Source organism: Nelumbo lutea, chromosome 1 (genome assembly GCF_056320005.1).
Source record: "Nelumbo lutea isolate HS-2025 chromosome 1, American lotus-T2T, whole genome shotgun sequence".
Taxonomy (NCBI): Eukaryota; Viridiplantae; Streptophyta; class Magnoliopsida; order Proteales; family Nelumbonaceae; genus Nelumbo; species Nelumbo lutea.
The window spans coordinates 83,399,245-83,423,238 of NC_142684.1; the positions used below are offsets into that span (position 1 = coordinate 83,399,245).

The following is a 23,994-nucleotide window of genomic DNA, read 5'->3' on the forward strand; positions in this document are numbered from 1 at the left end:
CCATTTGCCTCTGTCGCGAACGGCAGTTCTCTTTGGACGCGGACATACTCTGCTCCATACTGTTAATAAAGAAGTGCGCCTCTAGCACTCCCCCCAAGCATGGGCAGGTCTACTACTTGTCTCCTCGCCCAGGCTTCAAGCTGCTGCATAAGTTCCCGAGCAAGGTCCTAGCCTGAAAGCAGGACTATTTTATGGTCCGGGCCAGCACGGGTGGCCATTCCTTACCAGCTGGAGGGTGGCTACTCAGGCTACCAGCATTGCCCTCAACCAGCAGACATGGGAGACCTTCCACTCGTGGGCTCAGGCTGAGCTCGATCATCGGGAGTACATCACCGAAGAGAAGCTCGTTCAGGCCAGTTTGAGCCCAGGTAGGTCTATTTCTATCTTTTGGTGCTTTGCTTTTATCTGATTGGTGTCTTCGGGTTTACTGATGCCAACTTTGTTGTAGGTACCATGGACGAAGAAGAAAGGATTACGACTCCTAGGCTCCTCAACCAAATGAAAAAGAGGAAGAAGCGGACTTTGAAGAGGGCTGCCATGAAGGCTCGTGTGGTGTCACCGATGGCTCCCTCCCTCGAACCTGATCATCCTCGGGTTCCCACCCTTGAACCCGAGCTCAACTTTGCCCCTCCAGTGATAGATCTAGAGGGTGATTTTCCACCCCAAAAGCCTGAGGCTACAGAGGGGTTGGTGGACAAGCCAGCCGGGGCTGCTGCTGAGGCTCCGAATTCTACTGGGGCAGCTGCCAAGGCCACCGAAGAGTTAGCTCACCATGCTACAGATGCGGCGGCATCCAATTTAGGGACCGGAGAGGAGGATTCCATCTTGGATCTTGAGGTCAGCCTCAACCGAAGTAAGAGGGGCGTTATCAATGCAGAGGTCGTGAGTTGGGCCGAACTCTCCCTAGGTCAGCTCGGGGCCGTGCTGCAACCCACCTCATGGTGGTAAGTTCGTATTTCGTGAGCCAACACTCTATCCCTCCCTTTTTTTTTTACTGACCAGTTTCCTTCTACTAGGCGAACATTGTCGTGCACGCCTTAACTTTCCTGTCTGACAAACACCTAAGGCGCGCTTTGGCTACTGAGGAGTCATCCCGTGTGGCTCATGCTGAGCTGAAGGCATCACAGGACAAGGTCCATTAGTTGGAGAGTGTTGCCGCCGCTCAAAGGAGCTTGAATGATGCCTTGGTGTTAGAGAGGGAGGAGCTGGCCCGTGAACGAGACAGGCTAAAGGCTGAGGTGAACGGGCTCTGAGTTGGTCAGGAAGCCCTGAAGCTCGAGGTGAAAAGCCTTAAAATGGCCCAGAAGGCTTTGCAGCTCGAGATGCAGGCCCTCAAGGGAACCAAGGAGGCCTTGGAGCATGAGGTGGAGTCTCTTAAGGCCGATATTAAGGAGAAGATGGAGATCTTCGACAACGCTCTAAAGCAGACCAAGGTTCAGTCCGTCATCGACTACGTCAAGTCGTTGAGGTTTGACAACATAATGTCAAAGGCCTACCATAGGGGGTTCAAGCTCGGCTGGTGGTGGATAAGGCGTGCCTACCCCAACCTAGATATAAGTGCCTTCATTTCTTTCAACATCACGGATGATATGGTACACTAGGCCGTGGATGACCCAGACTCTGAAGATGATGGCGGCAACGGGGAGGTTAACGCTACCAATCTAACTGATTCTTCCGAGGAGACCCTTGAAGAAGCCCCGAGTAAGGCTGACGAGCATCCCAAATAGTCAGGTTCTCCTTGTGTTCTGGGCCTGCGAGCTCGACTTCCTTCTCCCTTGTACTAGGCCTGCGAGCTCAATTTCCTTCTCTTTTGTACTAAACATATTTAGGTAATGAAATTTATGTAATGGAGTTTATGTAATGAAGAAATATTTTTTTGCCAAACACTTGTGCAATTTTCTTTTACTTGCCGAAGTGGTCGTCTTATTCTAAACTGTTAGGCTACTAGGCTAATTACCCGAAGTGAGGGTTCCTCAACTGCCGTGGTCCTGAACTGTATTCCAACACTTAGTAGGGGTAGCCTTGTGTACACCGAGGTGAGTGACATAGTAGGATACATGCCCGACTTGTCTGCACCCGGGTTAAGTTGACATCAATTGTCCTTTACAGGTTTAACTTGTTGCATGCTAGGACGGGCTATCCGTCATACGGTTCTCGCCTGAACTGCCTGTGCCTTAGGCATTGCAAGTACTTACTTATGCCGATGAGGCAACTAGGTCTTGTATGGTGCTGAGGTCTTTTGTTAGCTCGACATTTTAGCCCTTAGGCTGGAGGAGCGGCTTATTATCTATTCTCCTAGAGTTTGCCCATGCAGTAGAGGCGAATGAGTCTAATTGCGCTGAGGTCATGTTAGCTCGGTATTTTAGCCCTTAGGCTTGGGGAGTGGCTTGTGGCTTACTCACTTGTTACAGATAGTATTGTCTTAAGTTGACAATATTCCATGACCGAGGTGCTTGTTTTCCTTCAAGGGTCTCGAGCTCGTACGTTCCTTCCCGGAGCACTCGTTTCACTCGGTAAGGTCCTTCCCAGTTTGACCCGAGCTTGCCAGCGCCGGGCTCAGGTGCCATAACTTTACAAAGGACTAGGTCGCCAACATGGAGGTTCCACTTCTTGACCCTGGCGTTATAGTACCAAGCTACTCTCTCCTGGTAGGCTACAGTCCTGATGTACGCAAGGTTCCTTACTTCGTCGAGTAGATCGAGGTTGGTGCGTAGCTCATCTTCGTTCGTTTGATCACTGTATGCTTCTAGTCACAGCGTAGGTACTTCAATCTCTGCGGGTATAACTGCTTCGGTGCCGTAGGTGAGGTTAAAGGGGGTTTCTCCCATGGCGGTTTTCTCCGTGGTCCAGTAGGCCCATAGAACACTGGGTAGCTCATTTGCCCACAACCCTTTAGCTCGGTCTAACCGTGCCTTTAGTCCGCGGAGGATGGCTCTATTTGTGACTTCTGCCTAACCATTTGCTTGAGGGTGTGTAACTGAAGTAAAGTTCTGTCGAATCCTCGAACTGCTTGCCGTTGTCAGAAATCAGTACTCGAGGTAACCCAAAGCGGCACATGATGTTCTTCCAAAAGAAGTTTTGGTCATTCCAGGCTATGATCGTTACAAGGGGTTCAACCTCTACCCACTTGGTGAAGTAGTCCACTGCTACTACTAAGAACTTCCTCCAACCCATTGCTGGCGGGAATGGCCCGAGTAGATCGATGCCCCATTGTGCGAAGGGCCACGGGCTGGTGAAATACTTGAGGTCGGCAACAGGTTGGTGGTGGATATGGGCGTCTTTTGGCATTTGTCACATTTTTTAATGAGTTCAATGGCATCTGCCTTCATTGTTGGCCAATGATACCCCTATCGAAGTGCCTTTTGGGCGAGGGCCTGCCCCCCAAGTGTCCGCTGCACAGACCCTCATGAGTGTCGTGGAGTACGAGCTCGGCTTCGGTAGGCTGCAAGCAACGCAGGTAGGGGAGTGTGTAGGATCTCTGGCATAGCCGTTCATCTATCATGACGTATTTGGCTGCCTGGCGCTGCACCCTTCTGGCTGCATTGCGGTCTGTAGAGAGAGTCCCGTGTAGCAAGAAACTCGCGAGCGGGTCAATCCAGCTCGGCTCTGCTTGAACGACGGGAGCGACCTCCTTTGCCCCACCGAGAATGCTAGGCCGAAGGCAGGTCTTCTATGTATACGGTTCTCACGGTGATGCTGCTAGTGCTGGCTAACCTGGACAGGGCATCGGCCTCAACGTTCTCCGACCTAGGGATTTGTTTGATGAAGTGTGATTGGAAGTTGAGCAGGGCCTCTCTGACTTTGGCTAAGTAGGCGACCATGGTTGGCTCGTGAGCTTCGTACTCGCTAGTGACCTGGTTGACCACGAGTTGGGAGTCGCTGCAGATAATGATGTGCTTGGCCTTTACTTCTCTGGCTAAGTCTAGTCTAGCTATCAACGCCTTGTACTCCATTTCATTGTTAGATGCCGTGAACTCGAAGCATAGCGCATACTCCAGTTTCGTGCCACTTGGGCCGTGTAGGACTATTTCGGCTCCGCTACCCTGTTGGTTCAAGGAGCCATCTATGTGAAGGATCTAGGTCTCCTCATCCCAGCTCGCGCTTGATCGAACTAAGAGAGATGCCACACTGGCTGCTACCTCATGGGGCTCAAACTCAACCAACCTGGGAGCTTCGGGCTCACTCGAGCTGGGGACCTCGTGCTCAACCGGCCTAGGAATTTCGAAACTGAATGTGCATTCAGCCATGAAATCTACTAAGGATTGAGCCTTAATGGCAGTTAATGGCTTATACTAGAGGTCGTACTCGCTGAGTTCAACGGCCCACTTCGTCAACCGACCAGAGACCTTGGGCTTAAGTAAGACTTGCCTCAGAGGTTTGTCGGTGAGGATGGTAACAGTGTGAGCCTGGAAGTACGGGCAGAGCTTCCAAACTGCAATCACCAGTGCGTATTCTAGCTTATCTATCTCTGGATATTTTGTCTCTAGCTTATCTATCTCTGGATATTTTGTCTCTAGCTTATCTATCTATGGATATTTTGTCTCTGCTCCCTGTAATACTTTACTAACATAATAGATGGGTTGCTGGACCCGATCTACTTCCTTTATTAATACCGAACTGAACACTTTGTCGCTCGCCGAGAGGTACAGTTCTAAAACATTGCCCTCCTCGGGCCGGGTTAAGATTGGCACGCTAGCGAGGTATTTCTTGAGCTTGTAAAACGTGAGCTAGCAGTCTTGTGTCCATTCAACCTCTGAACCCCCTTCAACTTCTGGGGTGGTCTCATATCTAAGATGGCCTTAATCTTATCTGGGTTGGCCTTAATGCCGCGCCGGTTAACGATGTATCATAGGAATTTAGCTGAGGTTACACTGAATACACACTTGTTTGGATTCAATCTCATATTAAACTTATGCAAAATTTTAAAAACAGAATGCAAGTCCTGTATTAGTTCTTGCAAAAATTGGGTTCTGACGACCATCTCATCTACATAGCATTCTACTTTTCTGCCAATTGATGGTGCAAACAATTTATTTACAAGACATTGAAAGGTTGCTCCTACATTTTTTAACCCGAAGGGCATAACCTTGTAATAGTATAGATTGAACTCCATGATGAAGACAGTCTTTTCTTTGTCCGTAGGGTCCATCTTGATTTGGTTATAGCCTGAATATGCATCTAAGAAACTCAGTAACTCGTGCCTTGAGGTCGCATCCACCAAGCGGTCAATTCTGGGGAGCGGGAAGCAATCTTTCGGGCAGGCTCGGTTTAGGTTGGTGTAGTCGACACACATGCGCCACTTGCCGTTAGCCTTCTTTACCAGAACGGGGTTGGCTACCTAGCTCGGGTAATGGACTTCTCTTATGCAGTCAGTTGCGAGGAGCTTCTCGACCTCCTCGTCGACCGCCTTCCACCGCTTCCAAGCTAGGTTGCATTTCTTCTGTCTAACAGGCCTAACTACAGGATTAGTATTTAGCTTGTGAGTTATAAGGTCAGGGTCTATACCGGGCATCTCTGTCGCGGACCATGCAAAAATGTCTAAATTTTGAAGTAAGAAACTTACCAATTCAGATCGTAGAGGTTCTTGGATGGAAGCACCGATCTGAAGCGTCCAAGCTGGGTCTGCGGCTGAGATTGGAACAACGATTGTTTCTTCCATGGGTGTAGCTCATTCTTCGCCTTGCTCTGTAGGCCGCTCCAGTTCAAGGTCATCGGCCACCTTGATCTTTCCCTTTAGGGCGGTGACATAGCACTTGAGGGACTCGAGCTGGTCGCCCCGTGCTACCCCCACACCGAAGTCCGTAGGAAACTTCATTGCTAAATGATAAGTGGAGACCATCGCCCGTAGGACATGGGTGATCAGCTAACCTATTATGGCATTGTATGGGGAGAGGGTTGCGACCACCAGGAAGTCGTGGTTGAGTTTGACTACACAGGGCCATGTGCCAACTTCCACAGGTACTGTTACTTTCCCAAGGGGCTGGACTTCTTCTTCGTTGAAGCCCACCAAAGGAGTGTTCGTGGGCTTCAAGTCACTTTCCTGCAACTGAAGCTGGTCGAACGTGGCTTTGAAGAGAATATCTGCCGAGCTGCCTGAGTCAACGAGTATGCACTTGACCTTGAAGTCGTTGATCCTCAACTTTATCACAAGTGCGTCATTGTGAGGATAGTGGACCCCTCGCGCATCATCTTCTGTGAAGAAAATTGGCTCTTCTGTCTTCGGCTGCTTTGGAGGATCTGTTCTTCCCAAGTAGTTTCACGAATTGATGTCCGAGCTACTGTTGAAGTACAACCTACAATGATCAAGCCTTCCACTGTCACGTGGATGGTGCCCCGAATTGGCCTCTCTTCTGGAGGCTGCTTCTGCGACTGTTCGGTCGGCTTGCTGCTGGACTCGGGAGTGTCCTTACCGTGCTCCCCTCGCCGACCTGCTTTATTATTATCATTATTATTATTTTATACAAAGTTCCTTAAATATCCTCTCTTGTTGGGATTTCCCCTCAGATAGGGTGACCCCTTCACATACGGGGCGTCCTTGATCGCCATCAGGATTTTGGCCCTCTTCGCGTTTAGTGGGGTGTAATCAGTTCGGTCCACTACGGGAGCTCGGAACGACTGACATGGCTTTGCCCCCTGAGCTGTATCTTTTTTCTTTCGATTGTCCCCTTGGATGGAAGACTCTCCTTCCCTTTTCCTCTTCTCGGCTGCGCCCTCGCCCTTCTGGTTGATCTCTTCCCCTGTGGTTATAAACCTGTCCGCAAGCTTAAGAAATTTGGTTATGGTCTCCAGTTGGTTGACGACCATGTGCCATTTGAACTCTTTATGCGTCACGCCTTTCTTGGCTGCTACAAGGCGCACGACGGGGTCCAGACGCGGTATCTGCATGCATGCATCGTTGAACCACTTGATATAGCCCCGAATGGACTCTCCCTCTCTCTACACTATGTTGAGGAGGCTTTCTTCAGTTCGTGGGCACCGCTTGCTGGTGACGAAATGGGACGTGAAGGCTTGTAAGAACTACGCCCAACTTCTTATTGATCCAGGTGCCAGGTTCCGGTACCATGTGCGGGCTACTCCTATGAAAGTGGTGGAGAAGGCCACACACATGCACGACTCACTGGCTCTCGCCAGGTGCATCTGCGACTGGAAGGCATCTACGTGGTCATTTGGGTCGAACAACCCGTCATACTTGTCAAGAGGGGGAGCTTGAAGTCTTTAGGCATTGGGATTGCCAGGAGTTTGGAAGATAGGGGGGACGGAACCGAAAAGAGGGGAGCCTTAGCTTCATCCGATCTTACCTCTTCTCTGCCTCCGAGATTGGGCAGGTTGTGGGTGGCAGATCGACGAGCTCAGCGGTGGCGTCTCTGCTTCTTGGTGGGCTCGGCATTCGTGCTGCTCACCTCTGTACTATCAGGAACGGTGTGTGCAAGAAGTAGCTCAGGCCGCTGGTGATGGTTGCAGACAGAGGGATCTTGCTTGGAGCCTGTGGCCAGGATCTCAAACCGGTTCTCTAGGAACGAGGTATCAGGGTTTGAGGGTTGAGGCGACGTGGACCTAGTGAGCTGAGGTGCTCCCGATCTGATTGCCCGCGGTGAGACCGGAGTGGTCGGTCTTTCTTGTCTGCCGTGGGAGGAGGCCTGGCTCTTAGGAGGGTTCTGGGGGGCCTCCCCTTGGTGAGAAAGGTGCTCCTCTTGGCGGCGAGACCTTGCCCATGGTGAGACTGGGTGCCGAGGAGGGAGTTGTGGCTGCTAAAGCTGAGGTCAAGGCAACTGAGGGAATTACTGCTGATAGTGGTACTGGGATACGTGGTGCAACACTTGTTGCTGGAGCTGCTGCACTCGAGCTTGCATGGCCCGCATGCACTGCATCGGATCATCGAGCTAGCTCTGCCTGGTCGCCAGAGGGATGACAGTTGGTTCAACAAAGGTCATTTCGACCGAGAAAGGCAGGGGAACACCCACAGGCGTTGTTGCTCGCGGCGTGTTCAGGCTGGGGACTCTGTCCACCATGAGGGGTATGGTGAACTGCCCAATGCAGACCGTGGGGACCTGGGGTTGTTCCCTGGAGTTACCCATCTCCATGCTTCATCCAATGTTGCTTGAGGAAGCCATGAGTGTCGAGTTTTCAGAGAAAAAAGAATGGTAAAGCTTTAGAGGAAGGGTTTTAGAAGCGTTTCCCACAAACAACACCAAATGATGGTGCGCAATCCGGTCACTCCTAGCTGGCACTTACGTGGCTCTTGGAAGGTACTTGAAATGGAGAAGAAGAAGAATCCCCGGGGGGTCACTTGGCGGGAACACTCTGACGCTTAAGTTAGAATTCTATAGGTGAAGCAAGGAGAAGATGAAGGCTAAGAGTGCAGATGGTGCGTGTGAAGGAAGGAGAGATCCATCGTATGGATGCCCAAATCTTGCAGAATAAGGTGGGCGAATTTCAAAAATTTTTCTCTCCCTTCGACTGGGAATCACATTCCCTATTTAAAAAATCATATTTTCAAGGATCAATCTTGAACCCGTTTTGAACGAAAAGGAGTGGGAGAGAATTATACCTGATACGGAGAAGTAATATCTCCCAATGGAGGTGTTCACGCCCAAAGAAGGATCCAAAGACTGCTCCCACTGAAGATGGCGTAGTACAGGATGGAGCAGAATCAGCAGTGTTCTTCTCCAAGAACCTATTCCTTCGCAAGAAACAGTAGGATGGCACGCGAGCACAACTTCTTGTCAGTCATTTCACAAAAAACTAATATCAAGATCAAATATTGACTTCTCCCACAACTGGAGATCGAACTAGCAAGGTGGGTGGCAAGAAGAAGGAGGCAGCAAGAAAGTATTTCGCAGACATTGCAGAAATCTTTCTTCTGTGCTCACTTAGTTCTTCCTATCTGCTGCCCAGTTGGGCTTCCTTGTATGGTGTGGGACCCAAGCATTGATCTACACATCAGCCACATGGGTTCAGCCCAGCCTTTGTTACAAGGCCTGGCTGAATACACTGTTATGAACAGTATACCCTCTGAAACCCATCGAATGGGCTCTATGGGCCTAACACTTACCCTAAGTGGTCCCTGGGCCAAGCCACCTTGTAACACCCAGGGACTGTGGGCAGATGCAAGATTAGCCCATCAGGTATTATCCTCAATGGTCTTACACTCAACCTCTCAACCCATAATGATCGAACACTATCCGACAAGAGAGGACATCTCCCTCGGCTGCAAGGAACAGTGTTGCACTCTCTACTTATACGGATCCCGGGAATTAAAACTTTTTGCAAACATTTTAAAAACCATAATATATAAACTTTTATATCTCATATAAAATATATTTTGCAAACAAATCTCAACGATTGAAATCGGCTGCCGGCAGTCTTGGTTTCCATCAGAGAGAGTGCATCCCCGATCATTACCTTTGTCCGACAAAGGGGCTGATCCTGTCACTATGATCACCCATTGAGATGAATTCTCAGACTATCCCAACACACCCAGGTTTTGACCCCCGCTAAGGATCTCACTGATTGATACATCAAAGACAGCCCAATCCGACACCTAGTACAATATCATAATCGAGTCTAGGGGTCGGGTATAACTTTCCAGTTTTGCCCATTAATCTCCAAGGTCTAGGGCAATACTGGAAATCTGGTCCAGTTCAAAGATTCAATTAATCCTACACTATATGTGCCTAGGGTCTCACCCTGGCAGTTGAGACAGGCTACCCCAATTGACTTGGTGGTACAACAGTGTCAGCCTTATCAGGATAGGACTCCCCAGACCGACCCACTGGTTGTGAACATTCTAAACTAGCACGAGTCTCATTAAGTGTCCAGTTTAAGGGTATTACACAAAAACATACCAAGAGAATATGAATCAAATATGTACTTTTATTCATTTACAATAAACTCATAATGTACATCATTCTGATTGAAGCTAAGGGCATACAAAACTGTCCAACAATGTGAGTAGAAGATCATACCTCTCTCCCTTGATAATAAGCTCCTTATAACAGAAATCTGTTGCATCAGGCCCATTGGCCTTTGACAGGGCAGGTATAACCGTCATTGTCAGCCTGTTGCAGCCGTTACTGGTAGGGGCTGAGGTGGCATGCGCGGGGCCGTTATCACTGGGTACGCGTTTGTCAGGTGTGAGGTACCCTCTAAAGGTGGTAGGCACGACGCTACTTGATGAGGGATATGACTGCTATTCCAGATTTGTTGGGTACAGTGGTTGGGTAGGAGGTCTTCCTGCGATATGCCGGACTACCCTTCCACGAGCTACCTTGTGCCGGGCTATCTCGTAAGCGGCAAGCTGCCTATGGCAAGCTAGGTCGAGCTGTCTGGCCCGAGGTGTCTTTACCTTGGGATATCTATAGGCAGATCGGTGTGTTCCTATCTGGGAATGGCCCGAGATCCACAGGGAGGAGCTCGGGTATTAGGAAAGGTCAGGGGGCCCCGAACTCAGAGGTAGCTTGGGGTGTCTTAGCTCCCGGGGTGGCGGTGCAGGCCAGGCGGCTCCCGGCGAGTAGTCTATTCCGTCGAGTTGCCAGGCTGAATTCGGTGGGACCTTCCCTCCGAGTTGTGGTTGCGCCTGCTGTGCTGTCACGCTGAGTCATCGTTTGAGCAAGATCACGCACACGTGTAGCCGTGCTACGAGGTCGGGCCAAATCGTCCTCCATCAATTATCACTTAATTTGTTCTTTATAGTCTATCATAAAAACAAAATAAATTACATATATATTATGTTTTATAATAACATACTATACTATATATGCAAATGCATGGTTTAAATTTTTGGGCCTAAGCGAAAGTTTATTGGTCCAGTGCTTAAAAATCCAAGCCCAACGTGTGAAAGGTGTGATTCAATCCCCAACCCCAAGTCTCCGGTCCTACTACCAGCCATAATAGGCCCTATCAATTGAGCCAGTTGGCACCTTCCCCCAAATTACAACTCCAATATGACAAATAATGTATGCAGTGTCTCCCATATAGAAGGAATAGAGAGAGTAGCCTTTGACTGAGCCCTACCTGCACAAAATTTTTGTTTTGAATATGAACATGCATAATAAAGATAAACGACGATGATTGCAACTATATCCATTATTTCAAGGACACCGGGGGGACTGTGAATTTGCTGGAGATTATGGAATTACTCTGAAACAAATAGGTAAATCTGATGGTTAGAATATTGGGAAAATCTATTCTGCCGGAAAGATATAATACTGGAAGAGCTTTCCCTGGTATGATGTCTTTCCGGCCCTTTTGATAAATACCACCATAGAGATATAACCAATGCAACTTCTTATATTAAGCTCCAGGGCTGAATCCTTTAAATCGATTACATCCTCCCCAATAGATTGAACATGAGTTGAGTATTCCATGGCTTACCCGAATGGATCGTCTAGAGCATAGACTGTGCATTGAAGAAAATGCAACCAACACTCTGTCGATGGCGAAGTTTTCCTTCCACAGGTATGACGAACTCTGAGTAACAACCCTACTTTTTTTTTTCAAATTCCAAACATGTAGATTAATTTGTTCTCTTTACGTTTTAACTAAATAGCCATTAATCTTGTATAAATGATAAGGCTATCACACCGTTGCAACCGTGAGCTACTGCAACTTGCTGCAAAGAACTACCAACTTTGGCAATCAATCTACAGAAATGCATTGGAGGAGTTGCAAAGGTACACCATGCAACCATGAATTTTGCTTCTAGCTAGGTAGCATGATTAATCCATTATCCTTTTTGTGTTGCGCTTGTGTGGTCTCATCTCTCATGGCTTATTAAAACAGTTGGTCCAAGGAGTGGAGCCTTAGTTCCAGTGGATTTGGTCGAGAGAAAACTACATACTGTTGCTACGCAATTTCTAGTAACTCCTCGGTTCCTCTAGATTCCGATGTAAGAATGGTAATTGCAAAGAGTGCGGTGATCGTGTAGCTGATGATTTCTTTGACATGGAAGGTTCATTGGATGAGTTAGAAACTCTAACTGAAGCAGTTTCAGAGGTACTAGTTTTTCAATTTTCTCTACAAACAAACATATATAAGATTTAAGGTGAAATTAAACTAAAAGAAACTAGGTCTTTCTTTAATTATCTTGAAACCCTTCCACTGTTTAATGACATATAGATGGGAAGGTAGAAGTTTGAGAGGACATGGTAGAGTTATCTTCGATGCTCTTGACAATCTCGTTAACGAGGTTGCGGCCAAATATGCCGATCGACAGAGGGGTAGCAGAATACTGAACTATCTTCGACAAATTGTAAGCTGCTTCCATAAATATAATCTCATCAAATCTTCAGATTCATATTTCATTTATGATCGAACATGCACGTACGTACGTAGTTTATTAGTTAGTTTACACAATTTAATTTGTTTAACAATTAACGCGCCTGTTAATTATGTATGGAAGTGGTATCAAACATTTGAGTCATGGTTGACTGAAGCCAAGTGGAGCAAAGAGCAGATACGCCCCTCCCATCTGTGACTACCTGGAAACTGCCATTATATCTGTAGCTGTGCATGCGCTGGTTCTTCCAGCCTCATGTTTCATGGCTCCAGCCCTACTAAAACACCTGATGAGGTGCCCAACTCCATATCTCACAGAGTTGCTGATGATCTCTAGTCGTTTGCTGAATGTTATACAGAGCTACAAGGTAAATATTTTAAACCACTTCGATCTTTATGAATGTTTTTCTTTGTTTCTTATCTCTCGTTTGATCTGTTATGGCTGCTTCAACATTTTCCAGAAGGAAAAGGAAGATGGGAAAATGAACCTCGTCTTATTGTACCTGAAAGAAAATCCAGATAACAGTGTTACAAGCAGATAACAACTACAAGGAGATAAGATTAGTAATCTCCTAATCCACAGATAACAGTGTTATCCGTTACAGGTGATCACCAATAAGAACATCTGAAAATTCAAGGGATACGATTTTGTATTGCTCAAGAATCCAGATGCCGCAATGTTCAAGGATCCAGATGCCGTCGTTTCTCAGTTTTGGCTGGTGTCAATAGAAAACGTGAAAATGGAATACCTACAGAAATTTTGAAAAGGTTTTCAGAGGGAGACAAGGCATTAAACATTTTTCTTTCTAGAGGTGAAGGTAGGAATTGTGACAGTGGCGGTAGTGGTGGTCTCTCTTCATGCTTTTTTCAGTTTTTTCATTAAATATTTTCCCTTTTTCAATATATTTTAGAGACGCGCACGTTGGGGTGAGAGAGTCCAGTGTGGATGGCCTTGTCGGGGGAGAGACCGGATCTGCTCTTCACACCGACTTCACAGCTACTATGCATTGGAAACATCTTCAGTTCACAGGAAGATGTTCCTACTGCATTCATGTGTGTTAGGATAATTTTGACATTTCGAGTTCTTCCGTTAGCATTTATTGATGATGTCAATTGTGAGTATGTAAACAGTAAGGATAGAATTAGTCAATTAGATAGTTTAAAAAATTTACAGGATACAATTAATTAAACGACAAAGATAATTTAAGAAATTTTCGCTTTGATTAATAACAGTAAACTTATCATAATATCCTGTTCTTATTTTTAATCTTTCAGTTTGTTCTTTTTATGATTTTAATCCATTCTATGAGATGTTTGATGAGAGTAACTAGGCTTTTTATTCTTTGGCATTTGGGTATATCGTATTTGCCTTTCAAAATTGACTAGGAATTTGTTAAATGTAATACGTTTTATTGTATTTTCATTACACAAAACAGAAGAATGTAGAAGGTGACGATATTCCCAATGGCCACAGCACACTACTGGCCGTTGCACATCAGGAACATTGGTTTCAAATCGATATTTCCAATGTGTGGTTGGGTGAAAGCGGTCAGCAGGTCAGCATATTCGAAACTCGAAAGTGACCACAGACGATTACCAACACATGCTAAGAAAATTTAACAAAATCATTTATTTTTTCTTTTAGGCTCTTTTAAATATATGCAGAAAATGTTGACTTAGAGATGTGAAATTCAAGGATGACACGGCCGGTGAACTTCGGCTACATTGGTTATCATGGCATCTCTACCACAGAGGAAATGCAGGGAGGTTCACGTTGTATCATGGGCCCAAGGAATATGCTGTGAGGCCAGTTGGCCTGTCAATGGCTAGAGACTACAGTCCAGTCCAGAGCTCTTAGACATTCCATTTCTAATTTTCCACCGTGACAAGCGGTACGTAACCACCTAAAAAATCTAAACAAAGGACAAACTTGAAATTCCACGTTCAAGCAAGACCTCTAATATGCGAGTGGTTTACATAATTTCAGCAGAAAAATGCTCTCTCCGGGGAGGCTTGAAATTTTTGTGTAGAATCAAGGTTCAATCAAGGTTTAGAGATTTCAATATTTTGGATAATTCGAGTAAGAATTGAAATGAGTTAGAATGGGATTTCATTTTCAAAGGAGGGGGAGGGAATAGTCATTCACTCAAATGAAAATGTCATCTTATCAGAAATGGAAATGGAATTCGATTCTGCCCAACAAACAATTAAAATCAAAATGACCTATTTAAATTCAGATTCCAGACCCCTACTCTTACAAATCAAACAGGCCCTTAAAATAGTTTTCACTTGCATGATACGCAACCATACGGTCCATACCGGCTATCCCATATTTTAACGTTAACGTTCTGTAAGGGCAACCCGCAACCCACGGGCCCATAAATCGTGGATATCCGGTGGGCTTGGAATTGGATAGCTTTCCGTGGCTTCATAGGACTAGTAAGGAGTAAGGACCCACCTGAAGTTTTCTGCTTTCTCACTTCTCAGGCTGTTTTCATTCTCATTTATCAACGATAAATCCATGTGTACCTGACTGACGCAATGAATTCCTGGGCCTTAGATCTACTCAAATATCCCATGGGCTTGTAATAGCCATATATAAATGAAGTGGGGCCCAGTACATAATCTTTCCAATTGATACATTAATTGAGATTGCAAATTGCAATGCATTGTGATTTTCCCTGCAAGCTTTCAACCCATCAACTTGTTTATTCTCCTTACACAACTGGAGATAATAATAATAAAAAAAAAAATCAGATACGAGAAACCTTCATGGCCATAAAAAGATTTTGTGAAGCCTGGACGTTTGACGCCATTACACGATACACAGCCTAAAGAGAGAGCTATGGAATTGGAACGGCCGCTAAACGTCTCTATTTGGCTATTTGCATATCTCTTATTTATTTATTTTTCTGAGTTTTATAAAATTAATATTAATAAATAATAATTTTAAATATCATTATTAGGTTACAAAATGGATTCGATAAAGCTCCAGGTCTTATTTGAATCCTTCCAGTTCCAGGTCTTAATAATGTCTTCAGTTGAAATCAGAATAGCCCATTCTATTTTAGATTTCCATTCCAGACTCCTGAAACAAACAGGGCCTCAAACTTTTTAAAATAATGACTATGGATAGGAATATATATGGCTCTTATTTGAAATGGATTTGCCTCGGATCAAGGGTCCTTTTTTCTCAGCTGCACAAAAGCATAGCAACAATAGGGTCCAATTTAAGATCCAGTTGCCCCAAGCTGGGCTTTTATTGGACCATTCTATTACTCAAAATTTCAATATTTTTTCTTTGTATTATTAAATTCCAAGATTTTTTTTTATGGATTAAATTTCAAGAGTTTGGCATGGGAAGTCGTGTGGTTGACGTACTAACAACCAATAACCACATGACAAAAAGAATCTTTTTCTTTTTGTGGACTGCATTCATCTGCCCCCAAATATATGGAATAATGAATGTAGCAACAGTTCAACAGAATATCCTAGGCTGTGACTCGGAGTCGACTCGTCGTCTCTTGTGCTTTCTTTCTGAAAGCCCAATTCGTCTGTCAGATATCTCCCGTCCGATGAGATAAAAATGCTTACTTGGCATGACATCTAATTTTTTGTTAACACGTGGCATCTCCCGTCCTTTGGATGATCAACGGCCATTAACTACAAATTATATTAATACGTTGTCTCGTGTTACTACTTACTATTATCTCTTGTTAATTGACCACCTTTAAAAGCTTCTCGCTGCAGTCATCCCTGACTTGGAGAAACTGGAACGGTTGATTTCTGTCTTATCAATCGCCTTGTTCTTCCCGACTGAACCGGAACATGGCTTCTGTAAATAGTGTTACAGCCCAGGGATTTCTTCCAGTCGCGAAACCCGCCAGAGAATCGAAAGCTAGGTGCAATTTTACTGTAAAGGGTCTATCTGGTTCGTCTTTGCGGAACTCCTGTAAAGCTCACAAGTCGGGAAATTCGGGTTTCTTGAGAAGAAAGAGAACAGATTGGGTTGTTCTGTCTGTAGCTGAAGAGCTTGACGTGATTCCAGTTCGGAGTAGTGATTCGACGGACCAACAAGACGGAGTGGTTGCTCGAATTGAAAGAGAGAGGGAAGGTGAGAGTTTGAATCAGGTTGGTGGGTTCGCCAATGAGGGCCGGTTATCGTTCGAGGGAGCTGGGGATTTTCAGGGGTTCTCTTCTTCTTCTTCTTCTTCGTCTGTACCTTCGGATGGGAAGGGGGAAGAGGAAGATATTGATAAGTTAATCGACCGAGCAATTAACGCTACTATTGTCCTTGCTGCCGGTACCTTCGCTATCACTAAATTGCTTACCATCGACCATGATTACTGGCATGTGAGTGATCTCATTTACCATTTTCAATTGGAATTACCATATTGGTTTGTCATTGTAATTACAGAGGATTTGTTTATTTGTATTTCTGTTGATGTTTAAAATAGACAATTATATGCCTTATAAGTTTCTGTGTGATTATTTCATTCGAATGATTTCAATAGGAAGATATCAACTGAACGTCGGTAACTTTATTGGTGGCAAACCTATAATAATAATCCCCCCACCAAAAAAAGAAAACAAAAAAATAGGGAAATAGAAAGAGCTGGGTATTTGAGTAATATAGTATGGGATGTTTCCATGAAATGCATTTGCACTAATCAGTTTGCTTGCATGATTTGGAAATCTTCTTTTCCTGTGATTTTGATGATATGAAGATAATAATATGCCCTTTTCTCTTGGTTGGTCTAGAGGTGTTAGATACTTCGGAAGTGAATGGTTGTGGGAAATTATCAAAATAATAACTTTTATCATGAAATGACTCATTTTAGTAAATTTCGTCTTATATGTTTTTTGTTGGGGATTGGGGAGTTCCATGAATTCCTGCCCCCCCCCGGTTTCTCCTCTCGTATGCACTCTTGATTGTTTGTGATGCTACCAGAGATTGTATTGGGAATTACCAAGGTGATCTGGTCATAGGCCTCACCTACAAGCAGAGAAAAGACATTTGAGGCCCTAGGATGGGTCTCGGGGGCGACGACTCCGATGGTTAAGGTAGCTGAGGTGATTGAAAAGCCGAAGTGCCAAGGTGAGACAAGAGCAAGAGCAAGAATGAGAATTAGAGAGCGTAAGAGAGGTACCTGTGGCTCCTTACCCCTATTGATGGTTGAGTTACGGATTCCTTGCAACAGTTCCGCACGTCAGATTACAACAAAGACCAAGCTCATTAAGACAGTGATCACATGGCTGAGCATTACCTTGGCATTAATGAGCCTGAGAACTTGGCCGAGGTCATAAAATCTCCGAGGGGAGCTTGCCATTAAGGCCAGGGGCAAAATACCAGGGATGCCCCCTGAAGCCTACGAAGTGATGAGTTTGCCCTCTGGGTACTTCACGTGTTTGTCGAGGATTGGATGGGTAATTTTGGCTATGCCAGTTTCGTTTCATGCCTTGGGGTTTTCAGATGGGTGGTTTTTATTCCTCATTTTATTATGCTATAAAATTTATGTTTCTTGTCCTGGTTGTGGGTAGAGGTTTTTAGTTTATAACAATTTATTGCCTTCGGTTTGTGGTGCTTTAACTATGAAGTGGATGGTTTTTCTATTTCTTTCCAAGCCCTGTGGCTTTGTTTTCATAATTTTGACATCAAATGCCTACTTTTTGTTATCTCTGTTTTTCTTTAATATTTTTTATCCTCTTTGAAATTTTAAATTAGTTCCTTCCTTTTTTACTTCTTTTTTTTTTTTGAATATTGCACAAGAATTATAACTGGAATCTGAATTTTGTTTCTTGCTCCATGTCTCATTAGACATAACAAGATTGTTTCTTGATTTGTCTACTTATACTCATGTTTCCTTATTTCTTTAGGGATGGACCCTTTATGAGATACTAAGGTATGCGCCTCAACACAACTGGAGTGCTTATGAGGAAGCTTTGAAAACAAACCCTGTTTTAGCCAAAATGATGATCAGTGGGGTTGTCTATTCTCTAGGAGATTGGATTGCACAAGTACGTCTGCATCTTAAAAGAAAAATATATTTATTTTTATATTTACTTTTTCCCCTTCTGATCATGGCCTAATAAATTTGCAGTGCTACGAAGGAAAACCTCTTTTTGAGTTTGACAGGGCACGGATGTTCAGATCAAGCCTTGTTGGGTTCTCTCTTCATGGATCACTTTCTCATTATTATTACCAGTTCTGTGAGGTGATAAATCATGGTTGTGTTTCTTAAAGCTATTTATTGTGCTTATTAGTATATTTTATTTCAAGCCCAACACAGAATCCTCTGTCTTCCAGGCACTCTTTCCTTTCCAGGACTGGTGGGTGGTCCCTGCCAAAGTCATATTTGACCAAACTGCATGGGCAGCAATCTGGAACAGCATCTACTATGTAATATTGGGATTCTTGCGATTTGAATCTCCATCCAATATCTTTAGTGAACTGAAGGCGACGTTTTGGCCCATGCTAACTGTAAGAAAATTATCCGTTCTCCCTCCTTACCATTTCTCATTTTCAAGTTCTTCTTATGGGAAATGTATTAAGATGATCAAACCTAGTTGGAAATTTTGCTTTCCACCTCTCCTCTGACCATAGAAAATGCCCATTCCCCAATGTTGGTCCAAGCTATTGGGGGTCTTGGGAGGGGTAGACTGGTCCAAGCCATCTGTTAAGGAGATGTGGTGTAATTGTAGAAAGATGTTAGAACAGTTCTGAGGATTATCATAGGATCAGTCCCTAGCGTCTGAGCCTTTTAGCACTGGCCCAAATGATGGGCCCCAAGACTGGCCTAGCACCACTCTTCTTATATGCTCTTGTTCCTGTTGTTGTTTCTTGTCCATCACTATGTAGGGTATCATTCCAATGAAGGACAACATCCTAAAAGTTGGTACAATGTTTAAATTAATGTCTTCATGCACATAGCTATTTTGTTCTGAGTTAGTCAATTCAATCTGGGTGACATAGATAGTTCGTCTCTTATATCACCTGAAAAATCTAAAATGCTTGTCCAAAATATTCGGTTAATTTGGTCAAGTACTAAAATCATGGCTAAGTGTCATGATATGATTTCAGATACTTGAAGGACTTGCAGTCAGGTGCTTATTGAATACAAGTAAAATTCAAAGTTTATAAAGTTGATTTTTGAAACTTAGTTCAAGTCATGATTGAGGGAATAAGAGTGCATTCTTTAGCTATGAGACTGTGAGTACAATTCATTGTTTAGTTCAAGTCACAGTAAGTACAATTGGTTATTTAGTTTTTCAACACTAATTTGTATATGGGTGTTCACTGTGTACTGTTTACATGGTTAACATTTTTTTTTCCTGGACATGGTTTACTTTACAGGCAGGATGGAAACTCTGGCCATTTGCTCACCTGATTACTTATGGTGTGATTCCAGTTGAACAAAGGCTACTTTGGGTGGATTGTGTGGAGCTTGTTTGGGTGACTATATTATCAACGTAAGTATATAGCAGATCCACTCAGAGATATTGAAGATTACCCATTCTAAGGACATGCTATTTTCTATTATAAAGATAGTATTGAATTAGGATAATCAGAAGAATACTTGCATTTCTATTAGAAGAGACCAAAATTTATTATTTATTGTTTTCCGTACTGGTAACAACCAGCTCTGGTTGAAACCTAGTTATCAATTTTCATGTGTTAAGAAATTCTAGGGTTCTCCATTGGGTAGAATTCTATGATAGTTTACTGTCCTCATGCTTTTCCACATGAGACATATGCAATGCAGTTTTCCCCCCATAAGACGGGGTAATGTAGGATGATGGGAGAGAAGGTCCTGGTGGAGCAGGGTGGATAAAGAAGAGAGACCTAAAACATGATAACCAATAAAACTCACTTTGGCTACATGATAACCAATGTAGCCGAAGTTCACCTTCTATTGGATAAAGAAGAGAGAGTGTTCAAACTTCAAATTCTTCAAAATATTTCAGTTTTATTGGATGGGTAATTGGAAAGCCTCTCTAGATTTGCCAAAGTGAGTTCAAACTCATAAGTTTTGATTATATTGCTGAATAAAAGTTATGAGATTTCAACTTAGGTCTAAGAAAAACTTATGGACCCACATGTCAATTAATATAAAATACTAATACTTTTAAGTAACTTATGATCTGTCAAGAAAAAGATCAACACATAATACTAGAATTTAGAAAAAAGAAGTGACCTAAATTAAAAAAAAATGCTCATATTTAATGCCTCCATAACCTAGGAAGTTGGAGGTTTCAAATATATCTTTCATAGATAAGAGACTTAGTTGCAAATTAAATTGCACCATATACTTTTCGTCCCATCAAGGACAGTTGAGTTGGAGAATAACTGTGGCCCCATGCAAAGTGCATGTTCCAGACCAAAGCTTTCTCATTTTCTTTTTCATTTTCTTTCACTACATTGTGGGGAAAATTGGGTATCAGGCTATCAGCATTATAGGTCTATTATCTGTGCAATGGAACAATCTTCTTGGAAAATAATTGGCTGATCTATTATTAGTTTGAAAGTGATAAGGGAACATATTTCCTACCTAGGTCATTTAATGAACGTAAGTAACCCAGGAATGTTACTTTGGAGCTCAAAAGTGTATCCATATTCCTCTTCCTACCCTTTATTCATGGGGATAAATTGGCCCAAAAGACCTAACCAAGTTCAAAATAACAGTTTTTCTTTCTTATTTTAATGAACACTTTCAAAATAGGGTTTCTTTCACTGACAACATTTTATATTAGGAAATTCAAAGCATGGTTGGCTACTCTTGATTAGGAAAACTGCCAATATGAAGTTGGGTGTAGGGCTGATATGGACATGGGATTGGACATGAGGACAACCCTGTGTTTTGCCTGTCTGATAGATGGTCTGAATCAGCCATAAAGATAATAAAACAACAACAAATCCACGGAAGAATGTTTCAATCATCTGACTGCACATTTATGTATTCGGTAAAAAAGTTTGTAATAGGACCTGCTAACTCTTGAACTCCTAACAATATACCATGTTGGAGTGCAAGGAATTTTGAGCTCTGGGTATTCCAAAGTAGAAGATTTCCTAAAGCAAAATTATTGAATTAAACCACTTGATATTACCTCTTCAGGTTTGTTGGCCATATTTGCATGATGGCCAAAAGAAATTGATCATTTGGATGGTTACCATTGTCTGGTGGGGAGATCTGTGGTTATACAGGATCTCCTTGGTTGGACCTGCTGCATTACAGGTCCTCCCCTTCTGACCACTTTGTGCATTATTTGAATGCCCATGCCATTTAAAATTTTTAATCTATAGATGTAAGGAAAAAAAGAAAAATCTATTATAAAATTAATGTTTCTAGCCTCCATCCAACTATACTGATTCATCTTCTTGGATATGCCTAATAACCTTATGGTCTTTTCTTTTTGATAGTTATTCAAATGAGAAGTCAGAAGCAAGGAACTCTGAGGCTCCATCGGTATCAAATACAAGTTTTTCATCACTGAGTCCTCCTGAGGTATGGTAGAAGATCCCTCACTCTTTCCTGTTTCCAAGTAAAAGATGTTTCACATCAGAAAACTAATGTCTTACTATTCTTGTGCCTTCTTTTTATCAGGAATAAATAGCACGGAGGAACATATCTGTTGCATGGAATATCTTAATTCTATGATTTTGGTAAGTGGTAGGGAGATGCAGCTGGAGAGACTACTTATTGATCATCCACCATGCATCAGCACTCGTTATGTATGTGTCATGTAAAATATTATCCATCTTTACCTAATGGCTAATGTATGAATTGTCATTTTGACCTAACTTCAGAGATCAAATGTAATCAAATAGGTTATACCAATGGAATATAGTGGAGAAAATTTTCTTCCAGAATCACGTATCTGCTTCCTTATATACACTGAATCATGTATCATATAGTTGGAATAAGGCTTAGATGACGATATTTTCAAATGCCATTTTTATAAAAACATGACAACCATTACACATACGAATCTTAACTACAATCCCCCTGTGGCCTGTACATTGTCCATGAGACCAAATACAACAACCAACTTTTAACTGTAATGATAAATGGTGATGTTTCTCTTCATCCAAATCGGGGACCACTACTTGTTTCTTTTTGGGCAAATATCCCATTCAACTCATCTTGATAAAATCTTATTTCGCATGGTGCAGACTTCTTTTGTCCTTTGATGTAACTATCTACGAGTGTGAACAGGTATCGGAGCGAGCAGAGCAAATTGATTATTTTCACTTCATTAACCAAGTATTTATAAATACATGCTAACTGTCTGAACAGACTGAACAAGTGGCAAGATAAGTGGGCCAGTTGGACAATTTGTCCAAGAATCCTAGAATGCTCGATTAGTTCAAGAATTCTAGAATGCTTTGTTATATACTAACATCCCCCTTCAAGTTGGAGCATGGAGAACTGAGATGTCCAACTTGGAGAGAAGATGGTGAAATTTGTTGATCTGCTGGTTGACAGTTGCTGGAGAGATGAAATGTCTGGAGTGAATCATTTTGAATATGCTCCCTAATGAAGTGACAATCAATGTCGATGGGTTTGGTCTGCTCATGAAACACCGGGTTGGAAGCTATGTGCAAGGCAACTTTACTATCACAATATATCACAATATAGTTGAGTGGGAGACGAGAGACTGATGGTCAAATCAGTCAAGAGGTGTTGAAGCCACACAAGTTCTGCTGTAGTGCTAGCCATGGCACAATACTCAGCTTCTGCCAAGGAGCGGGATATGGTTGGTTGTTTCTTTGTCTTCCAAAATAGTGGGGAAGAGCCCAACATTGTGAGATAGCCAGTGGTGGATCGGTGAGTGATGGGACAACTGGCCCAATCTGAATCACTGAATCCTCATAGAATGAGATCACTATTGGAAGAGAGAAAAATTCCATGGAGAGGTGTGCCGTTGAGGTACCATACTACTTGCAGAGCTGCATCAAAATGTTCTTTGTGTGGTTGATGTACATGCTGGCTGAGAATGTTGATGGCAAACGATATATCAGGCTGAGTAATTGTGAGATAAACTAAACAACCCACTAACCATCTGTACTGAGTTGGGTCATCAAGCAATGGGCTGCTAGGATCATCGAAATGCTGATGGGGCTCCATTGGTGTAGGTGATGCCTTGCAATCCTGCATCCCAGTATCTGTAAGGATGTCATTGATGCACTTTTATTGACCTAAAAATATGCCATTTGATGATTGGGTTACTTCAAGGCCCAAGAAGTATTTGGGAGGTCCAAGATCTTTAATGTGAAATTGATCATCGATATATTTCTTCAATGAAACAATATGAGTCGAGTCATTGCCAATAACAATTACATCATCAACATAGACTAAGGCAGCAACAAAATAATTTCCAAAAGACCATGTAAAAAGAGAGTAATCAGTGGAAGATTGATGGAATCCCATAGTGAGAAGAGCCTTTGTAAATTTTTGAAACCACATGCAAGAAGTTTGCTTGAGACCTTATAGTGATTTTTGCAACTTACAAAAACAATGATCACCATTGGAAGCAAAACTTGGAGGAATCGTCATGTACACTTCCTCATGAAGCTTTCCATGCAAGAAAGCATTGTTCACATCAAATCGGTGGAGTTCCCAATTTTTGAGGGCAACAACGACAAGAAGGCAACTGTGACCAATTTTTCTACTGGAGCAAAGGTATCATGGTAGTTTAATCCTTCAATTTGTGTGTAGC

General features: G+C 43.3%; 1 protein-coding gene across 1 annotated transcript; it reads left to right on the forward strand.

Moving 5' to 3' along the window:
• The first annotated feature begins 15,759 nt into the window (after nt 1–15,759).
• Nucleotides 15,760–22,144, forward strand: LOC148875768 (uncharacterized). The gene is made up of 7 exons (XM_088965338.1): nt 15,760–16,629; nt 18,154–18,294; nt 18,378–18,491; nt 18,584–18,757; nt 19,631–19,746; nt 21,695–21,779; nt 21,879–22,144. Exons 1-7 carry the CDS (start codon nt 16,105–16,107, stop codon nt 21,882–21,884), a joined length of 1,161 nt encoding a protein of 386 aa, XP_088821464.1. The 5' UTR covers nt 15,760–16,104; the 3' UTR covers nt 21,885–22,144.
• Nucleotides 22,145–23,994: the final 1,850 nt, after the last annotated feature.

Bases quoted from the DNA above. Each gene is read 5' to 3' on its own strand.
- LOC148875768 (XM_088965338.1), top strand. From the start codon at position 16,105: ATGGCTTCTGTAAATAGTGTTACAGCCCAGGGATTTCTTCCAGTCGCG. The intron at 18,295-18,377 runs GTACGTCTGCAT...ATAAATTTGCAG, and splicing joins TAGGAGATTGGATTGCACAA to TGCTACGAAGGAAAACCTCT. The intron at 18,492-18,583 runs GTGATAAATCAT...TCTGTCTTCCAG, and splicing joins ATTATTACCAGTTCTGTGAG to GCACTCTTTCCTTTCCAGGA.